This window comes from Peromyscus leucopus, chromosome 18, assembly GCF_004664715.2.
Source record: "Peromyscus leucopus breed LL Stock chromosome 18, UCI_PerLeu_2.1, whole genome shotgun sequence".
In the NCBI taxonomy this organism is placed as follows: Eukaryota; Metazoa; Chordata; class Mammalia; order Rodentia; family Cricetidae; genus Peromyscus; species Peromyscus leucopus.
In genome coordinates, this window is record NC_051078.1 from 31,884,164 (window position 1) to 31,907,718 (window position 23,555).

The 23,555-nt window shown below is 35.9% G+C and overlaps 1 protein-coding gene across 2 annotated transcripts in view; it reads right to left on the reverse strand.

The window, feature by feature from the left end:
* Epyc (epiphycan) overlaps nt 1–18,306 on the reverse strand; it is a 33,246-nt gene extending 14,940 nt beyond the window's left edge. Inside the window, exons 1-2 of one of the 2 annotated variants that reach the window (XM_037196797.1) lie at nt 18,182–18,306; nt 15,815–15,992 (exon numbers count right to left, since the gene is read on the reverse strand). In XM_037196797.1, the coding sequence (XP_037052692.1) occupies nt 15,815–15,979 (165 nt within the window). In that variant the 5' untranslated portion in view covers nt 15,980–15,992; nt 18,182–18,306. Of the gene's footprint in view, nt 1–15,814; nt 15,997–18,181 lie in introns of both variants that reach the window. The other variant, XM_028881188.2, reaches the window with a different exon arrangement.
* Between the last annotated feature and the right edge of the window lie 5,249 nt (nt 18,307–23,555).

The window sequence follows — 23,555 nt, forward strand, 5'->3', positions numbered from 1 at the left end:
GTACAAAAATGGAAAGCAGCATCAGGTGAACAGGCTGCCTTCAGTATAGACTTCTTGAGGATCACAAATTACTTGCTCCTCTTGAACATTCTGCTTGAATTAATAAAAGCCAATATTCCGTATTTTGTTGATATTTAGTGTTCTTTTAGCATCAGCACTTAATACGCACCCAGGTGTTAAATGAGGATCTCCATAAAGTAAAGTATTTGTGATTGAAAAAGAAGTAAATGCAAAGGGGACTCTAAGGTCTCCAGCTGTTGCTATTTGGAGATTCTGTCTTCCTTTCTTCAAACTATAATTCATGGATATTTTTATGTAGTATTTTGTGAAATAATCAATTACTAAATTTGAGTGAGCTCCCCATAATATCAGCTTTCTTACTTTTAATACTCAGCATTTGATGTACCACCCCAAATTACACTTTTGCATTATGATTATACTTTGAACAAATGTTTGAAATTTTTTTAGAAAATCAACATTTTGCTTAAAATAGCATAGACTTGTCATATTTCATGGTAATGTTAGGACTTTTCTTGGCCCTCCAGGATGTACCTAAGGCCTTGCAAAAAGGAAATCTTAAGGTTATGCAAGTATGTTTGTTAGTGTTTACTTTAAAATGTCAGAGAGAGCTTACATAAATAAACTAATGATGCATAGGAGACTCAGAAAGACAAACTCAAATGCAGTGAATGGTATGAAGTAATACACAGTAGAGTAGACATTAATGAAATTGAGACTAAATTAACAGTGGCTAGAATCAATGAGAGTTTTAGTGCTTTGAAAGATAAACAAGACTGACAACTCCCTAAATACACCAATCCAAAGAAAGACAGAAAGATATTCAATTAAAATTAGTGACAACAAATAAAATGTTACAATAGTCTCTAATGAAACCTGTGAGGTCACTAAGGGATAGCTTTAATGTTAATTAAAAAAAAAAACTGGAAAATGTTAAAGAAGTTGATATAGCCCTAAACACACATAACATAGCAAACTTAAACCAAAAATAAATAAATAATTTAAACAGACCTATACCAACAAATAAGACTAAAGTAATAGTTAAATGTCTCTGAATTAAAAAAAAATCCAAGAATTCACAAATTCACACTTGAATTATACCAAATGTTTATTTAGGAGATAATACAAATATTTTTCACAATGTTACATAAAAAGCAAAGAGAAAACACTACCAAACTCATTCAATGAAGCTAATATAATCCTGGTACTCAAACTGAATAAAACAGAACAAGAAAAGGAAATGTATCAGCCATGATTAACACTGAAAGCTCACTTAAGAGTCATCACAAAACAAATGAACAACCAAACAACAACAAAAATAAATAAAAACTAAAGATGTGGCTTCCATGTCACCCAATTATACCATCCATTCCTGGACACATGCCCTAAATTCTCTCACATCCATGCTTCTTGCCACCACACTGTTCATGAGAGTTAACACTAGCTTATACGCCCATCAGCAGATGAATGGATAAAGGAAATAAAGCATATATGCTCAGTGTGATTTTTATTTAACTGAAAAGAAGTGAAATGATATCTTCAAGAATATGGGTACTTGGAGGTTATTAAGAAAACTAAACCTGACTCAGAAAGTAGGACTCCACAGTTTCTCTCATTCATAGAATCTAGATTCGAATCTGTACAAGCGTGTGTGTGTGTGTGTGTGTGTGTGTGTGTGTGGTGTGTGGTGTGTGGTGTGTGTGTGTGTGTGTGTGTGTGTGTGTGTGTGTGTGTGTGTGTGTGTGTGTGTAGACCATAAGACTACAAAAGGTACATTGGGAAGAGAGGTAGAGACTTCGGAGGATGGGGCTGGGACAAGGTCATGGGCAGCAATGTGACAGAAGTAGGTATGACACTGGAAAAGAGGACACAGAAGAATGAAATATACTTGAAAATGCCAAAACAAAAACTATTGACTTTGTAGAGCAACTTAAAAGTTAACAACAAAAGTTAAAAAAAAATTAATAATGACTGGCAAGGATATGATATGATTAGTAATTCAGGACATGCTAATCTTTTTAGTAGTTTTTCAGCTTGCCTCAATATATGTTTACTTTTCATAAATGTGTAACTGTAAAATGTAGCTAATGTCTCGTAATCAGTTGAATGCTTAAGTAAAAATAATGCAAAAAAATCAAAGTTGATTTGAAGACTCTAATCTTTGTCTTTTGAGGGACTGTGAGATTTTCCACTTTAGTTCATATGTTTATTTTGTTTCCTTTTATTGTGGATGAAAATTGCAATATTCTATCTTTCATTGCTAGAAGGATTTCTCCTTGAGTTTTATACATGTTTAGTTTACACTCTGTTCACCTTAGCTCCTCAGGCTCTGGAAACCTCCTCAGTTTCTGGTATCCTCTCCAAAGTGCATCATCTAGTTCATACTGAAAGTCTCCAAATAATATTAGGAGTGCAGTTTGGCAAACATACCTATATCTCATATTAGATTCAGTTCAAGCTTCATTTTCCTTTGTTTCCCAAATTCACCAAGTAAGCATGTCAGGGGGACAAGTTAGAAAGTTTAGTGTGTGCTAACATCAGTAATCTTGTGAAGTGGGAGCAGCAGAGGGGGTGAAAATACCGTATGAGGAACCTTCTAAATTCTTATTTATTTCTAATGAGTTAACTTGGCCACTTTTTAATTTCTTTTAATTTAACTTTTTCCTATTCTAATATCAAACAAATTATTTTTTTTTTTTTTTTTTTTGGTTTTTCGAGACAGGGTTTCTCTGCGTAGCTTTGCGCCTTTCCTGGAGCTCACTTGGTAGCCCAGGCTGGCCTCGAACTCACAGAGATCCGCCTGGCTCTGCCTCCCAAGTGCTGGGATTAAAGGCGTGTGCCACCACTGCGGCTACAAATTACTCTTTTAAGCAAGCTCTTTGCTGTAGGATGTCTTTTTTTACACCGTGAACGTGTGTTGCTCTGATTGGTTGATAAAGTTGCATTGGCCTATGGCAAGGCAGCTTAGAGGCAGGCAGGAAATCCAAGCAGATTTACGGAGAGAAGAAAGGAGAGTGGAGTGAGTCACTGTGAGCTGCCACCAGGAGAAGCACAATGTGAAAGTACTGGTAAGCTACAAAACCATGTGGCAACATATAGATTAATAGAAATGGGCTGAATTATGTTGGAAGAGATAGCTAGCAAGAAGCCTGCCATAGGCCATGAGATTGGTAATTAATATTAAGCCGCTGAGTGATTTTTTTTTTTTTATAAATGGTTGTGGGACTGAGGGGCTGGGTGGGACCAGAGAAAACTTTCAACTACAGCCCTTAATGAGTTACAAAGCTTGGTAGTACAAGACACACTATTGCCAAAGGGATCATAAAACACCTTTTGGTTGAATACTGTCACGTTTGCCATTATAAGCATGATAGAATTCAGCTTGTCAATAGGAGAAGATTAGAGAATGATGGATTATTGGCCTTGATGATGTCAGTTTCTGAAATCTCCCTATTTGCCTTTTTGCTATCCAAATTTATTGATCCTCCTCTATCTTTATTCATTTGTCATATTATTTGTTGCAGATTAATATTTGTGGCTATTGAGTAGCATTTTGAAAAGTCATTTTGATGTCATATGCTTCACCTTAGGTTGTTAGTAAGTTTTCTATGTAACTCCTGTTTTGATATCTGTGATCAGCTGTGGACCTTAAGAATCACATAGTGAATCCATGCTTCTTGAAAACTCAATGGAAGTTTACCAGCACTTGCCCAAGGAGAGGAAGAACTAGAAATGTATGGAATCAGTGAAAGTTATACACTCTATTAGTGAAGGAGGCAAAGAAAAGATAGGACTAGTCCAATACCAGAGTAGAAATTTGTTCCATGAGAAAATATCTATGTAGCATTACAAAACCAGAAAAATGAAAATGTCTTAATTTTATGTTACATGTGTATATGTGTGTGTTATATGTTCATGTACATATACATGTATCTGCATTAGGAGATATGTGAATGTTTGTATAGAGGATAGAGGGTCAATGTTGAATATCTTCTTAGTCATATTTTTCACCTTATTTTTATGACATGATCCCTTTGAACCTGAACTTCACCAACTTGCTAGATTGGTTGCCTATCCAACTCCAGGGATCCTCCTGTCTTTGCCTCCACATTTCTAGCCATGCCTTGCCTGGTTTCTCTCTCTCTCTCTCTCTCTCTCTCTCTCTCTCTCTCTCTCCTCTCTCTCTCTCTCTCTCTCTCTCTCTCTCTCTCTTCTCTCTCTCTGTATTTTTTCATAACATGTTGCCTGGTGACTGAAATTAAGGTCCTCAAGCATTTGTGGCAGCACTTAACCAATGTACCAGTGCCCTGGAATACTCAAACATTTCTTGGGTGGTGATATATCTCTTAGTGTTCATTAGTTTGATTCTGTCACTATGAAATGTGACACAATAAAAAATCTAGGGGATGATGATAGAAAGGTGAAATAATAAACCTGAAAGGTAATATAATGAAGAAATAAAAGAAGATTCCCTAATTCCTTCTAACACATAGTACTAAGAGAAATAAAGAGATCAGGGGGACATGAGAGCATCTAAAGGAAGGTTGTAGGTAAAAGCCATATGGAAGTGTGATGTCACAAAGTCAATTAGAATGCATTTGGAGGGATAGTATATTACCTATGATTTGAGAGAAGATGGGGGGTGAAATTGGTGGCTGAAGGGATTAAGTAGAGATGAGGTAGTGGGATAGAAGTATTAGTGGGTGGGCTGATGAAAACTAAGGATGTAAGAAAAGATTAATGAAAATTCACTAGTTAGTAAATTAGTTTTCAAATACAAAATTTAAAAAAGAGTTTGAAAGGAGGCATCCTATATTAGTGGACAAAGCCACTCCCAGAAGACACGGGTTATTAAATGAAAATCACACTGCAAAGCACAGGCTGCCTGTACAAGAAAGACCCTGCAACTCTCCAAAACAAGACTATTACCAAAGCCCTTGGTTTTCCACTAGAGCTATATAGCAAGACACAGTTGTCAAGACAACATACATTTTTGTTATTGGTCATCAAAAGAAGATCAATCTCAAGACAACTTAGAAGCTTCCTCCCTCCTGGCTAGTTTTTCTAGTACAGAATGGTGCTATGTTGACGGCTAAGATCCTGGTCGTTTTAACTAGTCCTTGACCCACCATGCCCCAGGCCCCAACAACTTGCCAGGAAAAAAGTACCCCCAAGTGCAATAGTAGCAGATACATTATGAAGTAACTAACTGCATTCTTGTGGAAGAATGCTCCACAGGAAGAAATTTCATGACTGGTATTATAGTGCTATTTAAAAACTTGTGCCCTAGGAGGTCATAGATATTAGGATAGAACTTGGTATTTTTATTTATCTAAATGTTCATACAATACAAGCCGGGCAGTGGTGGCGGCGCACACCTTTAATCCCAGCACTCGGGAGGCAGAGCCAGGAGGATCTCTGTGAGTTCGAGGCCAGCCTGGGCTACCAAGTGAGCTCCAGGAAAGGCGCAAAGCTACACAGAGAAACCCTGTCTCGAAAAAAAACAAAAAATAAAATAAAATAAAATAAAATAAATGTTCATACAATCCAATTACCTTCTAAATATTTATATTTATATCTAGGCCTGAGATTCTCTCATAGTTGGTCAGTGAAGTTTCTTTTACTGTGGGCTGAAGTAAACAGAAAGATGCATAACTTGTCAAGGTGACGAAAAAAGTCCTAAATGGGTCATGTTTATAACCTGCCCTCAGTCAAGGCCCAGGAGACATTTTGGAGGAGGAAGAAGAAAGAAATTAAGATCTGGATAATGGGATAGAGTGTTGTGATGTGCTGTCTTCTGGACATGATTCGGCTATCAGCCTTCTGAACTCACAGAGGATGAGTTTGTCAGCAGAGGTGATTAGCTAGGGAGCTATTAGCAGTTGTTAGCTGCTAGGAGAGGGAAAATCATTTTTCTTTCAGGTTGTGGCCACAGATATGGGCATCCCTGATTAGATATAGTGTATTATCCTAATAAAAAAGAAGACAAACATTTGGGAAGAAGATGTGTTTAGGGGAAGGCTAGAGATGGAACTTGAGGGAAGAAAATGAGAAGTGGATACATATTATCTCATATTCATATTATCAAAGGAGAAAAATGGTCATGTGAAATTAATCTAAGAGTACAACATAAGTGACCCTGAAAAAAACAATAAAAGCACCTCAACTTTGAACCTGAACCTCACTGACGAACACACTGATTTCCGTGTTGTGAGTGTAGCTTCAACATTTGGGAGACTTTTAAGCTATAGAGGTAATTCAGATCTAGCCAGAGGGATCAGTTAGTAAAACATTTACTATCCATATGTGAGGCATGAGTTTGAATTCTAAGAACCCACATTAAAATTACAGATTAGGAGCATCTGTAATCTTGGGGTTTATACAGGGAGATGTTCATGAGCCAGCTAAGCCCCCATCTGGAATAGAAAAGGAAAAAGAAACCAAAGTAGAAGGTGAGGGTTGGTAGCCAAGTAAGTCCTCTGACCTCTGCATGCGTATACCATGTTTACACACACACACACACACACACACACACACACACACACACACTTCAAATATTTGACAATGTCAGATAATCCCTTAACCAGAGAAGCATATTCTCTTATAGAACAGGGAAGCAGCAGACAGGAAGGCTAATTCATTCCTATGCAGTTCAAAATCTGAGGGAGAGAGGTTGTTTCTCACTACTCAACAAAAGTTTTATGAAATATCTATAGAAGAATTTCCACTGAAGAATATGCTGAGGTGGATTACTTAACTAAAACTAAAAGAAGTGTGAACCACAGGCAAATTCTCCAGAAGTCACACTGTTGAAGTTCCATGAAAGGCTGCAAGAGAAGAAACAATGTATATGGTGTCTACCTTTAAGAGCTCTATTAGAAAAATCCTTGATTTCATCCAAGAGTCTTTTATCTGACAGAATACACATGTAATGAATATCAATCATCACAAATATAGTGTTTGTATGGAAAAATGGGAATGCCAATTTATTGAAAGTAAAAGGAATTTCAAACAAGTACTGGTGCTTGAGGTTGCCACATAGTATCCCACTAACCAGGGAGAAGAGGGAAATTTCTTTGCCTGGGATATGAGCTTCTCCAAAGGTCAGCAAAATGACCTTGAGTGAAGGTTACTAGAAACTTAACTACAGCTTCTGATTCTTTAGAGCAGGTAAGACCTTCATATCTGTTTTTCTCTGTGTGTCATTGTGTGGATACTTTCATAGGAATGATGATGACCATGGAAACCAGAGGCATCAGATTCCTCTGGAGCTGGAGTTTCAGGTAGTTGTAAGCTTTCTGAAAGCCATACTGCAAGAACAGTATACACTCTTCACTGCTGGGATATTTTTCATTACATTTATTTATATTAGTGACCTTAGATGTTGATCAAAAAAGGTGGTAGAATAATACACCGGTAAAATATTTTCACATCATACTAGCTAGCAGATTCTCAATGAACATAAATTCATGGACAATTTATTAGCATATTTTGTGAGTAGAATCATACAAATTTATATTGCGATTATATATATATATATATATATATATATATATATATATAATAGTATATAGTTTCTTTTCCTCTGGTTTATTTAAATGGCATATTTATAAGACTACTAGACTAAAAGTCTTGAGGAACAGAGAGAAGTGTATGGTAGAATATTATTTAAAGATGTGTTACATTCGTTTATACTGTGGAATATTTGTTTAATGATGCAAAGATGTGTTGCATTCTCTTATGTTGCATTTGTTTAACTCTGTAAAACTGGCTTACTTTGCCTGTCAAAAACACGTGATACTCTAATAAAGAGCTGAATGGCCAATAGTGAGGCAGGAGAAAGGTTAAGTGGGACTGGCAGGCAGAAAGAAGAAATAGGAGAAATCTGGGAGGAAAGGAGGAAGAAGGAGCAAGAGAACAAGGAGAGAAGGATGCTAGGGGCCAGGCACACAGACACACATCCAGGCATGGAGTAAGTGTAAAATTAAGATATATAGAAGTAAGAAAAGGCAAAATCCAAGAGGCAAAAGGTATATGAGTTAATTTAAGTTAAGAAAAACTGACTAGAAACAAGCCAAGCTGTGGCCAAGCATTTATAAGTAAGAATAAGCCTCCTTATATGATTTACTTGGTAGTTGGGTGGCTGGTCCCCAAAGACTAAAGACCTAAGAGGAGAAAGAAACAAAAAACGCAACAACTGCAGAAGTGGTCTGATCAGTTCCCCTGAAATGTCAATCTAAGCACAGTGGAGGTTAGCACTTATTATTGCTTAACACCAGAATATAAGCAGAATATAAGCTGCTGTAGATTTTCTTTGAGTCCATTATAAAACTACCTGCAATTACTAGATTTTCTCTGTGCCCCAGGCTTCCCATTAAATAGTAACATGTTTGTCTTACCCAAACTTCAAAAGGTATATTTGGAATCTGAGACTGAGAGGAATTTAGAGACTTGCCTAAGGTCATGCAATTGGTATGACAAGCGTGCAACTCATTTCTAGGCAATCTGACTCTAATTATTGTATGTGGTGACAAACTGCATCCTGATACAGAAGTGAGTTCATAATGCATAACATCTCCTGCCACCTTGAAAGCATGCATGCTCGGTCTACAATGCAGGGGAAAACAGATGCAGAAGCAAATCCACTTAACTGTGTACTTATTTAGTTTGTAATGCCACTGTGCCACCCAATTTCTAACCAGTAATCCTTGGTCTTCAGCAGATCCTATTTAGCTTATAGATTCCCCTTCTGTTACTTCTTAGAGAAAGTGTTTGAAAATGCATGCCATTTAGAGATTTATTAAAACACAAAATAAAGATTATATTGATTAAAATGGATCTCTGAATTTACTTGTCTCCCCAAATATATCTCAAAGCTGAGCAAATAAATTTTGGCACTACTCAGTAACTATTATGTCAACAACTCTATTCAGGGTGTGAAAAGACTCTGAGCTATTCAGCCTGTGTTGCTAATGGTGCATTCTGATGAATTTGACACCCTGGCACACAGATATGTTTGGCACTGAGAAATTCTACTTTAAACCTGAGCCTGGTCCTCAAATATGTTGAAGTAATCTGTATTAATTATTTAAAAGTAGTGATTCTGAACACTTGACAGTAAAAACTGTGCTTTCTTCTATATACCTTGAAACTGGATCAGGGAGAAGTGAGTTTGGCAGTGGGCACCCTCCTCACATTTCCATGATCTGCTTTCAGGTCAGAAGGACCTGTTTTTCTTCTGTAGAGCCTTTAACAATGTTGACAGCTAAAACTCATATTGTGATACTGTGCCAATTATAACCATTTGAAAGCTGCTATTTTTCTAATGACTTAATTTCATAGAAAATAAAGCTCTATTTGGACATAGTTAAAAGAATTCAAGATTATAGATCAAGCAGAAAAATAACAGAGGCTGTTAGTGCCAAAGTCTTCTTGCTTTGGCATTAAAAGAATCTAGCTTAAATTTCACTCTGAAATTTACTGGACAAATAACCTTGAGCAAAATTTGAGTCCTCAGTTACTATTATTCAATGGACACAATAATGTCTTATTTTCAGAAGTAGTCAGAATTAATTTATGGGTATGGGCTCATAAAAATGTAAGACAAACACAAGTGAGTGATTGACAAAGATTATGAATATATTTTCCCAGTGACATACCATGATTGTATATTTCTTCATGTTCTAGCTTTACAGTTTTAAAACAGCCAAAAATAAGAATCATATTGTTTAGAACTCTCTATAAAAGAAAATTATGGATAATTGGTCAGATTAGTCTATTGAAAATTCATCAGTAAAATTCTCCCCTCCCCCTTCAACGAGAGGCTCTTCAGTGAATAGGGAGGTTCATTTTTATTTTTCATCAAACCTAGAAAAGAATGTTTATTTAAGGTTAATAAGTTAGAATCTTTCTTTTTCTTTCTTTTCTTTTCTTTCTTTCTTTCTTTCTTTTTTTTTGAGACAGGTTTTCTCTGTATAGCTTTGGAGCCTTTACTGGAACTCACTCTGAATCCCAGGCTGGCCTTAAACTCACAGATATCTGCCTGCCTCTGCCTCTGCCTCCTGAGTGCTGAGACTAAAGGCCTTTTAATCTTTCTTTTAACAGAAATACATTTCATAGGCAATCTACATGTTTGAAACTTTAGCATGCACTCTGTATTTGGTCCAAATGAAGCAGAACTATTGACATATAAAGATTAAATCATAGCTTATATTTTGTTACCCAAATAAATAAATAATAATGATACTAATGAGAGCAGGCAGAAGCACCTTGGCCTAGGTTCTGCCATTTTATCTTCAGACTCCATTTTATCTGCAGTGTGAAAGGAAGTTCAGACTCCCAAGCCCTAGGTGAGCTGAGAACTTTCCAATGGCTGACCAACCTCCTCCCTAAACCATAGAAATAGTCGTTATGCATCTTTTGTTCTTTAGAAACACAATGGCTCTTCCCAATAACAGAAGGAACAGTTGAATCTGATCGGACAGTATTGACTTGCACTGTAAAGACTTGCACTGTATATTAATCGACAATGATGAACACTCAAGAAGCCCCTAATCTCTAAACCCTGACTGGTGAAAATTGTAACTGTGACTTGACAAGAAATGTTTTTGATTTTCATGCTTATACACCCCACTTCTGATCTTGCTCAGCACTGTCAGGAGAAACGAGGCTCCTGAGTCATTGTCCTGAAGCCCTAATTGATCAGAGACCCGCTTTTGTGGTAAATTATTAAAATCTTTGGAACCCATAAGTGTTGTCTCCCTCCTTCCTTGTGGTACATAACGGGCTAGGTATAATAATACTACTAATTTAAACATTTTTTTTTCAGAAAACCAAATATTTTTAAGACAATCTAAATCCCTATACAAAGAGTACAGGCCACTAATGCTGAGAGAAAGAACTTCACCTTTCCCAGGAATGAGTTACTTAACTCATTATCCAATACAAAATGGTGTTATCCAGTGCAAAGTACAGAGGAATCATAGGTACACAAACAATGGAAATGGAATCAGCGGGTTGCATTTACACATTTGTGCATCTACTTGTAACAATAATAAGAGAAAAAGAGTATAATTTGAGGAGATGGTGGGGAACAGTGACTTGTGAGTGGCTGGGGTAAAGGATAGGAAAGTGGAAATGATGTAATCATATTTTAATTAAAGTATATTATATAAAAAATAAAGATTCTTGATCAATTTTCATTATTGACAACCTAATGCATCTTTGCTATCTAAAATGGTACTTGACTTTAATAAAGAGTCCAGAATTAATTAAACTCTTCTAAAAGCTGTATGTGCATAAACATCTGTGATTAGATCATTGAGGGACACACTATAATAATGACGGGAGAAGAAAAGCCATTTTTTTTCACAGCTTTCTCCCATTCCTACAGCATCACTGAAATAATTTCACTCCCTGGAAGAAAATTATTCACCATCATCTTTACATGTAATTCTCACACTTTGTTTCAAATTTGAAACAATTTTTATAAGAACAGATCATCCAGATGAGCACTCTTCTGTTTTTCAATGATTGTCCACATTTACATGATTTTTCTGAGATGCATAGTTAGGATAACAATTGTGTTTTAATTGGATACAATGAGATAAATGAACATTTAAAAGATTCACCTAACTGAATGAATCATTTTTGAAACAGCCAATGGGCAGTGCTAAACCATGCATAAGGAAGTGACTCATTCGAACTGCAAGACAAACCAATGGATCTTAAAGGAATAGCAGAAGAGAATTCACCGATGAGGATGCTGCTTCAGATTCTAATGTACAACTAATCTCTGAAGTAAAACTGCCCAGGTCTAGACTAGCAACAAAGAATGTATATAATTCCCTTAAATAGTTACTAAAACACTTTTGTATTATCGACCACATATCTATGTGAAGTGGGATTTCTTTAGAATCCAACCAAGGCAGCCAAATACACTGAAGACAAAACACATACAAAGAGAAGCTGACCTCTATTAGGCCAAGCACTAATGGGATTCCCAAAAACATAAAACAGTGCCATTGTTACCACTCAATGAGTTTTTTCATGAAAAATGACTGCCTTTTCATAAAAATGTATAATTTATTTTTATGCATAGTAGATTTATTGTTAATTTTAAATCATATACTAAATAACCATAACATGTTCATTAAATAAAATAAAACAAACCTTTAAAAGTTCATGATGAGAAAGTTTAGCACTGGAGGGCTAAAACAAGGACATCATTCTTATGAAAAATTTTGCCAACCTTTTTTTGGTTAATATTTACTTATGGATATCTAATCCATCTCATTTCAGACATTAAAAAAAAAATAATTTTAAGACAGCATACAAGAATTCTTAAAAAAAAAAAAAAACTCCACAGGGTCTTAGGGTGACTAGAAAATAAAGGTGGAGGAAGATACAAGAAACCAAGGAAGAAGGAGACAAAGATGAGTTCTAGAATTGTGAGCAGGCAAAGCAGACTAATGGGAGCATTCAGTAGCATAGGGTATGGTTTAAAAAAGAGCAAAGCCCTTCAAAGTTTGCACTCCTGTGACTGTTACAGGAAAGACCACCCTCCTATACATCTTCAGAAAGAATATTGTGTGGTACCATGGCACATTCCCCACAGCACCTCACAGCAACCATAGTGTCAAACCCTGTTGGCTTCTCTAATACAATGCTTCTGTTTATTGAATACATGGGGTCAGTGTGGTCCAGATTAAGAAAAATTAAATACATAGGACTAAGATGTAGTTTATGTAGGGAGAAGTCTAATTAGGTGGAGCCTTGTAGGTTGCAATAGAAAGATGTAAGTGCCATCAGCACCATAATTGTCATGGAACATTTTTCTAAGGCAATATAATACTCACGGATAGTCCAATATTCTTAAGACAGATTGGAGTCCCTTTTAACCTAGGAGAAATGGACTATCCATAACCTAAAAATTAAATCATAGAAATAAAAAACAGCAAATAACCACAATCAACAGAAACAGTTAAACCACATAATGAAGAATACCAGCCTCTGAAAACTGAAGTTTTTGATGAATGGTTCAAGCAAGTACAAAAACTTTTTTTCCTAATCACTAAATTAGGAGATATATGTTCTACATATGGTATGTACATAGTGTACAGACATAGCACATAACTACATGATATATTTTTGTACATGCATGTGTGTAGGCCGTTGTCTATAAATGAAACATATATTGCAGAGTGTCTATGCACAATTATTCTTTATATCCTTGAGTTATTCTTTTGTTAAAAAATCAGGTTGCAGACACAGCTATCTATAAGCTTACTTCTAGTTTATATTATACCAATATAGATGAATGCTTTCCTTGCCCTTATAAGGGTGTTGGAGCATTTGGAAATCAGTCCTGAGAGGAGTTTTTCGATGAAGGCCCAGTGATGATGGTGTACCAGACACCAGAGGCCTTGGACCAGACCAATGACTCATTGCAATGAACATTTTGTGGGTGGGGCTGATTGGACAAAAGGGATGTACTGAGTGACACACTACTAGCTCATGATGTCATTAGGATGAACAAAGAGGTGTTGGAATGATGGAGAGGCCAGGTAAGTTTCTTGTTTGTTTTGTTTTGTTTCTAATTAAGTTTGGAGGGGCATGCTTCAGGGGTGAGGGGAAGATAAGGAGAGACTGGCATATGAGTGAGATTGGGGTGTGTGATTTGAAATTTCTAAGGATTAAATAAAGAATTATGTTTATAATAAAAAAAAACACAATGTCAAGCTAAAGGGATAATTTGGAAAAGTGTAGGAATCAAGGGAAGGAATACACAATCTCTTAGTACTCTTTGGGAATTTATTTTCTTTTGTGAGATAGTCTTGTTTATATATGTAGCCTTAGCATGAAATCTTAGGCAAGTTGTTCAAAAACTTTGTCTTCATAGTGACATCTATTCAATGAAAATAGTAAATAACTCTTCTTCAAAACTTTTGTTCAATGAATAAAGTGAGCATAAGCTATGCCTTAAATGAGGGACATTAGCATGAAGTAAGAGCTGAAGTAGGTACCATGTGGTGGGAACATAGGGTATCTTCATTTAGAACAGTGGTTCTCAACCTTCCTGATGCTGTGATGTTTAATACAGTTCCTCATGCTGTGGTGACCCCCAACTAAGAAATTATTTTGGTGCTAATTCATAACTATAATTTTGCTACTGCTATGAATTATAATATAAATATCTGATATGTAGGATATTTGATATGCAACTCCCAAAGGGGTCATGGCCCACAGGTTGAGTGAGAAGCACTGATTTAGAATATGCAAACACTGAGGGAAGGTTGTGTACCAAATCATCTTTATACTGCCATATTCTCAAATTGCTTCATGGCAGGAGGAATTACATTCATTTACAGGAATACTGGGACAGTTGGGGCAATGTACAGGATTATGACAGAGATAAGTAGGCTTTACATTTTATGTAGATGAAGTTATTTCCTTCATAATGTTGCCTGAAAAAGACCCAGAACTATTCTGTGTTTCTTAAGCTGTTCATTGAGTTCTTCTGAAGGAAATGAACAAAATCCTTAGCCCACTGCTCAGTCATACTTAAACAGAATTCTTTGGTGATCATCATTAAGTATTTAATTCCCAAATGCTTTTTTTAATGCAGAATTAAATCAGATAAGTATGAACTAAAATTTTTATTTTAGCAGATAACCACTAAGAGACTGAGACTTTATTATAAACAAAAGAAAATGAGATAAAATATGAGCAAACAGTCAGGCTGAGAGTGAAGGAAAGAAAAAGTGTGAAAATTGTTTTGTTATGAAATCTGATTCCTGTTTCATAAGGCAACATGAGTGTATTGAACATTTCAGCATCTTACATTTCATATAAGTTAAATGTAAGATCTTGTCTAGATATTTTATAGTCAAGGCCATAAAAAAATAGTAATTCTAAGATTTACACTTGAAGGGGGGTCCAAAATTTGCAATGATCCTTTGAATGTAATCTGATTTTCTCCCTTATTTATTTATATCTACTTTTTGTCAATATTGTACATAAATCATGGTTCAAGGTCTGTTTGTGTTCTGACTCATGAGAATTAGCCTGTATCCTTTAGTTATGTGAAAGTGTAAGAAGCCCAGCATTTAATTAGAAACATGTCATATCAGATTTATGTAATGGGCTGTAACCTTGTCAGTGCCTCTTTTGCTGCTGGGGAGAGGAATCAGCCATTCAGAAATGCACATTACCTCCTGGTGCACAGCATAATGCTAAGTCAGTGTGCTCCCTCTGCTGCTTTTGTTTTTCTTCTTGTCTGTTTTAATCTCACATGCTTTTCTTGGTATTGCATGAATGTTTTAACTCTTCCTTTCCTTTCTGACTGCTTTTTTAAATTATACCTCTTGTAACTTAATGGATTGTTGCTCTTTTCAGGCTAGTGATTTGTGTTCATGGGTGAAGGCACTTGCCTCTACCTAAGGTTGCTCACCAGACCCCAAATGGTGGAATTAGACAACCAACTTCATCAGATTTTCCTTTGATCTCCGCACATGTCCTGGTGTGCAAATATATGTGTACACACACACACACACACACACACACACACACACACACACACATTAAAATGCTATTGTTTTGTTTTTCCTGTTGGGAACCAAAAGACTGTCTCATCATTCATACTGAAAAAATTGCACGTGTTGCAGCTAAATGTTTATAGGAAATTGAGATCCAACCTTTGCTTATAAGTAAACAAAATCTTTGCAGAAACAAATAACCTCTTATCAATCATCATTCAATGCTTTTAAAAGCCCCAAGTGTGGGAAGAAGACATTACCTCTACTTTGTTGATAGGTATCTGTTCATAATTATAAAAGGTTCCCAGGTCTTCCAAGATGGCATCGTAGACTTCTGAGTCATAGTTAAAGAGCTCTGTAGTTGGGGCCGTCAATGTAACATCAAAGATGATAAGTACCAGGACAGTTCTTGCTAGCATTTTCATCTTTCAAGCTTTCCTAACTATAAAATATAAAATTGTGCAAATACATGATTGATAATAGCTCAGAAATGGTTCACACTGTATAGAAATGACTGATCAATGTCAGCATCAAGAAATTCAAGCTGGTAGCTTTTTTTACAGTAATTTAAGAATATAACATTTGCAAATTGATAATGTCAAAGGACCATTGAAGCCAAATGTTCCATTCACACATATTTCATATTTTTATAATATAAACTACAGTGAAACACATTTCATGTTATTCACAAGAAGGGAAATATTAGGATGTGAAATGTTTGTGATGTATTGATTCACAAACCTTTTGCCAGCTGGTAATTATGAGCATCGCAGCTCCCATTACCACTTAATAAGCACTAGAACTCTCATTAACTTTGGGATGTAGATGTATAATAAGGATGATGATGAAAAGGGCCATCGATTATCTTGCCATTTTATAGAGGAGGAGACTGAGATAGCTTTCGTTACTGATACAACTGACACTCATAACTCTTCCTTTTGTATCCTAGTCCAAAGCTTTTCCTTTCCAAAACAAATTAATGAGGGTCATCCCTCTTATCAGTCCTATGCTGACTCTTGGAATCTGATTGCATATATAATTCAATTTATTTCTAAATTAATATTTAATGCACTGTTCTAATGTGTTAGTATAGTGTAAAATTAACTTTTATTCCTTAGTATTTTGTTTTAATTAATAATAATTGAGACTTAGACTCAAAAAGCAAAAGAATACACATCAGATAGGCAATACTTTCACAATTAGGAGGGAGATTGCACACACATTGAAATGGCACAGTCTTTTGCTCTGCAATTGCTAGCAAGCATAATTTGTTTTCTGTTATAATGTAACTTTGTAGCAGTTCAAACACAGTCATATCCCTATCATCTAAAGGATTTTAGTTCTGTGTCTACTATGTTGAGTACAGTTTAGTTTAAGAGCAAAAATCTCATGCTTAATTTTGTGTTTATATTGGCAATACCAAAAATATTAACTAATAGTAAATTGTTCGCCGTGCAAAATAGTATAGTTTCTTCCTTAATGTGTAACATGAAAAGACTTTATGTTCTGGATATCCATTTTGAGTGTAAGGACAGTATCTGTGATGTTAGTGCCCCAGAAGACACAGAGAAGAGAATTTATTACTTTTCTACTTAAATGCACCTTCAATTACTTGAAGCTCCTTCCTATGTTTAATTCAAATACTTTTTTTCACTCTGGATTTACTTGGCTCTATTTCTGTTGCCTTTGGAAATACCTTTGCAAGCTGTGGATTTAGAATTGTTAGAAGAAATAACCAATGATCTTACTTAGCAGGACAACATGTTTCACAATTCCTCCATGAACCATGCTCCCAGAGTCAAGTGTAGTGTATTAGCAGAGATAGAACTGAAAAGAAAGTTTCCTTGTACATGTCTAGCAAATTCCATCATTCAAAGAAAAACATGTGCTTAATAATTCTGTTTCTCACTTTATGTTCTCTCTCTGGTTACAAGTGTTTGCATATGAGAGATCATTAGCATGTGACTTTCCCAATAAAGCAACCAGAACAAGGACAAGCAGCTTGTGTGAAGTAAAACTGATAAGAGTGTCTATGTATGTTTTGTTCCAAATATTTATCTTTCTACATTGATATCTTTATATTTTTATATATCTTTATATTTGTATTTAATGTAGTTGTTGGTTGAATTTTCCAGTTTGTTGTTCACTTAACTTCATATTATAATAGTCCAAAAATTAAAGCTTACTTTAAGCTTTAAAATATTTATCACAAAAGACATTTTAAAAGGAAAGTGACAATTATCAGTACATTTTAAACACACAAAGCATCACTAGCTTCTACCTCTGCATAGTATTTCAATCAGTATCAGTCAATATTGTCTGTCTCTACTCCCAAAAGCTGTGGTCAGTGTCAGGGCTATTGGTTTAAAGCATATAATGGAAGCCACTATAATTTTATTCACATCTGTTACAACTATTAAGATTAACTATTTTGCCCAATGTTATTAATTCCTAAGCTAATCCACAGTTTTGGATTTTCCAAGAATAATATCAATATACAGTCAGGGGTAAAGTTAAACCAAACCCGCTGGATTAAAGTCCAGCAGGAGACCTTAAAGCAAGTTGAGTTATTTTTTAAAGGTTGTTATACTAAGGTGAAGAAGAAGAAAATAAATGTAAAAACTTACCTTTGGCTCCCACTTGATGAAGTGGCACAAAGTAACCGAGGCAGCAGAGCCCTTGGTATTTGCCCCTGACCAATGGATATGAATTCTGGTCTGTGGGAGGTGGAATTTATAACAGTCAACTTTCTGTTTGGAAAACCTAGCCTGGAGAATGCGTCTCTGTCTTTAAAAACCACAGTGTATTATTTTATAGTCACACGAGCTAAGCTGCATAATCCCAATTTCACGGCACACAAAGCTCGCAATGATGCTAATTAGAGTTATAATTGCAAGCACGACACCTTGAAATATATAAGTCAAAATTGTTAGTTTTAATATGCCTCGTCTATAACAAATTCACCAACTATGAAAGGAAGGGAATGAACATGAGGTTATTGTAGATGAGGGGTTTTTAAGTAAATAGTCTAATAAATAATTCCCCCCTCACTTTGCATGTCTTGAATGACATTCATCACTTTTCAGTAATGCTAACTGAAATCTCAAATGTTACAAAAAGCCTTACCCATTTCACTGTGTGTAAGAAAAGATATCCAAAATTATTCTGATTGCCAGGACTGCTTTGATAACAGTGAACAATGAACCTTTTGCATGAAAAAATTTTAAAAGCCTTATTTTTAGAAATAACGCATAAAATATGATCTGAGTGTTCTAGAAAGGATCCTTCTCCTCTTTTATCTAACAGAGTCAAACAAATCAAATTACATAAGAAAAAAATCTCCTCTAAACAACAAAAAAAAAGAATGTTTTAAATTTTTCTTACAGGAAATAGTTTGTAAAGTGAAGTTCATTAAAGACAGGGAGAGAGAAAAAAAATGTGTTAGTTTTCCATGCCTTACTTTCCAAACTACAGAAGTCCTTCCTTCTAGAGAACAACTAAGGTGGCATCTTCTATTCTGTTAACATTTTATAGACAACTAGAAACCCTACTCGGTGTATCAAGAATCTTTCCTGTATGATCAATGTAAATAGCTTTTTTGGATTCTGAAAGTCAGTTTGGTTTTGGGCAAACTTATGTGGACTATGAAGGTCTGTTCTCAGGCTCTACCCTTTCTCTTTGTACCACTTTCCCAAATTTCTCTGCCCCAAAAACATCTTCCTCTACCCACCCCGTTGACAGCTCTCTAATCTGTCATTCATGCCATCCACACTTGCTTCTAATTGACTGGTTTAGTTTGTTGTATATTCCTTCTGTCGGGACCAGCTTCATTTAGAATGAAAATAGTGATTGTAACTATGGCAGGAAGCCCGTGAAGATCACTCAAAAAATAGAGAGACGGTCTTGCAGCAGAACATGTGGCAGAAACTTTTAAATTGTAGGTAAAGGGCCAAATCACTGTTTCCTGTACCAGCTCTGTTTAGCAGCAAAGGCCTGCACTGAGTCAGACAATTGACAAGCTCTTAATTCTTCCAAAGCACTCATAGAAGTATGACTATCACTGCTCACAGATGAGGACATTCAAAGTAAAATGCTAACAATCCAACATTCCATGTGGCCCCCAAACCGGGTGTATTTCCCCTTGACTCAGGACCATGTGCCTTGGATGATACTGAACCTAGCTGATGGCTATGGGGCTGGGGGATTAAAGCAATGGCCGCTCTCACTTCCTTAGATTCTATTTTAGACCTGGTTTCCTGTCTGTAGTTTCTAGGGCTCTTAGATTCTTTAGAATTATAAGTAGGTTGGTAATAATCCACAAAATAACTAACATTTCCTTTTCTTCTCTTATCATTTAAGTTTCTTGTACATATTGCCAAGGAATGGAAGCATTAGATAGACACAGAGTTTTCTTCAGAGTTCTGGCTGAATTTTCAGGATTAGTTCCAGAAATAATATCTCCATCATATTCATGGGTAAACTGGTGTTTAAATGACATCTTCCTTCATTTTTCAGAACACTATCTACCAATGTAGTAGAATTTTATCACAATTTAAAAGCCAGGACTAGCTGGGGATATTGGTATAGTGCTTCCCAAGTCTATGCCAAACTCTAGGCTCAAACTGGCACACCTCCTAATCAGAGCACAATGATGCATGCCTATAATCTCAGCACTTGGGTACTCATGAAAAAAAATCAGAACCGTAAGGCCATCCTCTGATGACTTTAACACAAGTTTAAGGTCTGGTAGGGATACATGAGCCTCTGTTAAAATAAAATAAAATAAATGAATAGACAAGTCACTTGTCATAGTATAAAATTTCAGCAAAAAAAATTATACTTCCTCAAGCTTTTCAAATTAATCACACTTCCATTTCTTATAGAAATTGGTAATTTCTTGAATCATTTCCCTTGGTCTTGTTTGAACTTCTTGCAAAGTTTCAAAATCTATTTTGGACTGTTATTGCTCAAGCTTGTAACAACCTCCTGGGGGCCTAATCACCACTGAGCAGGGAGGAAGGATTAATTACCAGTTCCAGTCTGTTTTATCCTTAGTAAACATCTTTTAGTCTCCTGATAATTTTCCTAATAGAGACTAAGCTTGTTTATCAGAAACCCAGGGGAATCAGTTATTATGACAAGTTGTATTAGGTCATAACTAAGGTTTTATGGAGCTTTTTCTCCTTTTAAGCTCCAAAACATTTCACAAATCATTTGGCTACAACTCTTTACAGAATTAAAAACTAGACTGATTGCTTTAACTGCATTAGTGCTGGGGGAAAAAAATAACACTTCTTTTAAGGATTGCCTTCTCTCTATTCTGTAGCAATGGTGATCCAAATGCAGTAGTAACTCTGAGAATAATCTGTCGCCTTCTCTTGGTACTGCTTCTAAAAGGCTACATCAAAGCAGTACAATCGAGGACACATACATTGCATCCCCCTGATGCTAATCAATGAAACCAAATCTCACAATCTTCTGTTATCTTCTTATAAAGACCTATTACCATGAATCCTCCATTGCCTTGGAGGCTTTCTCCACACTAGTAGGGTGCAAGACCCAGTTTCTACCACTGTTATCATAAACCTACATGCACCATGTTGTCTGCACCCATAGTCCTATACAATTCCCTCCTAGGACTATCCAAGCCTGACCTGTTGTCTATATACCCATGTTTTCTGTTTCTTGGGGAAGATTTTCCTTTCTTTACTTTATCTTGGGAGCTATAGCACCTGGCAAAAATTTTCTCTGGCAGTCATTCTCACTTGCATTACATCACATAACTCAAGGATGGGAGAACTTCTTCCCAACATTTTATCTTCCAAGAGATTTCTTCTCTTTGCTCTGTCAACAGATAAATCTATTTCTGACTTTATGACACTTTGCTTAGGTACCAACCTTCTCATCAGGGTTTATCACTCAGCTTTCTTCCTAGCTCCCCCTACCTTCCAGACATACCCATATCATCATTCTCAGCGACATGATTCTCCACATGCATGCTCCGTTGTCATCTCATTTATAAAAAGGTCACATTCCTAACCAGTCACCTACCATCATTGTCACATCCTCCAGCTGTTAACCCTAGTTACTTCATTGTCTTACTAGGGTATTCTTGAATGTGCTTGTCTCTTGCTATCTGAGAGCTGCATTCCATGGGCTCTATCATCTTTTCACTACCTTCTCTTTCTTGTAACACTCATGGCAGAAAAACTGCCATTATTATAACTCTCTACACTTGAATTCATCTCCCCCCTTTCTATCTATCGTGAGAAGTTACAACTATTGCCATTTTGACTTTAAATCAACAATAATAAGCTTCAGTGTTGACTGGGAGACAGTGGTTTTATGTTGATTCTATTACTAACCCTAAGATAAGATGCGTTTTTGTCACAAAATTTTCTATACCAGCAGTCTTAACATGTGACTCGTGACCCCTTTGGGAGTTTGAAAGACCCTTTCAAAGAGGCCTCCTAACACCCTTGGGAAACACAGATACTTATGTGATGATTTATGATAGTAGCAAAATCACAGTTATGAAGTAACAACAAAAATAATATGGTTGAGGGTCATTAGGAAGGTTGAGAACCATTGTTCTATAGTCTTTATTTCATTCCCACCAAGGGATAAACATCGAGTGATTAGCTTTCTTCTCTCAGATCCACCTGCACTTATAATACAACTGGACTTCTCTTCTGTGTCTGTGCAAGAAGTGAGAAGTGTGTTCCCTACACAGTGCCTGGGGTTTTATTGTTTTTATTTTCTTACGGTCCATGTTTGTTCACTGATCTCCTCTCAGCCTCTCCTCCTGTCACTTTTAATATTGTACAAGCATCTGCATACAAGTTACCACAAGGAGGCTTGCTTGATTCCTGCACATGAAAGTAGACTTGTTTTTTCCCATACTCTTCTATATTACTGCTTGATTATTTTACCAATCTGTTTATATGCATGGATCCCAGTCTGGCCTCAAATCTGAGATTCTCTTGTCCACTTTCTTTGCTGCTGAGATTACAGGAGTGTCCCTACATACCCACCTGCTTTATTCTGTCCTTACAAATTACAGACTTTATATAATATGTATCTCTGGGATACAAAGCCTACAACTGTATAGGATCAAATTTACTCCTCCCAAGAAAGGAGATTACACATTGTATAAAGTAACTGAGCAGAATGGGGTACTCTTTCTAGAGCTCTTCTTTAAGCCTGAAAATGAAGGAGTTGGTAATACCTGCTCCACATCTTTTACCTTTCAGATTTAAATTACTAGAAAAAAAGATATTATGAAAATATTTTCCTTTGTGTTACTAGTTACAATCAAAACAACTGATACATGTCATTCAAAAAGCTTTTTAGATGTTTACTTGAGAGAATTTCATGTTGATATTGGCTGTCTAGTCACTTCATTCCTAGCTCTGCTCAAATGTGACCTCTGTTATTTATTCTCTGACTGTTGTGTTTAAAATAAGAACAATTTCCCCATAATATTTGAAACAATGTGGCTTTATTGTGTAAATTATTAGCTCATATATTACCTTTTGCAGAATGGTATTTCCATAAAGACATTATTGAATTGACTCTCATTTGTTGGTATATTTCCAGTCAGTAACAGGTATTTGATGAATGCCCATTATCCAATAAACCCATGAGCTAAGTCAGACCTTGGTACAAAAGCTTTCCCTTAAATCTTTGGCGTCCTGAGAGATCAATGTTCCCTAATGACTCAGTGACCCCTGACAGAAGAAGAAGGAATCTTAAACAACAGAACTCTTGTAATCTTAGAAGAGACATATTCTGAAAGCTTTTTTGGCTGATTCCATGCTTCATTCTCTGAAGTTATGATTCTTGTCTGTCTTTTAAGTGAAATGGATGGAAGACGCCAATAGTAATGGGAGGGTGTACTGCTTATAACATTCTGCTTTGTGTTTAGCTTATGGCAAGTGAAATTTTCCCAATAGTTATTTAAATTTCTCATGCTTAATTAATAATTAAAAGAAGAAATTA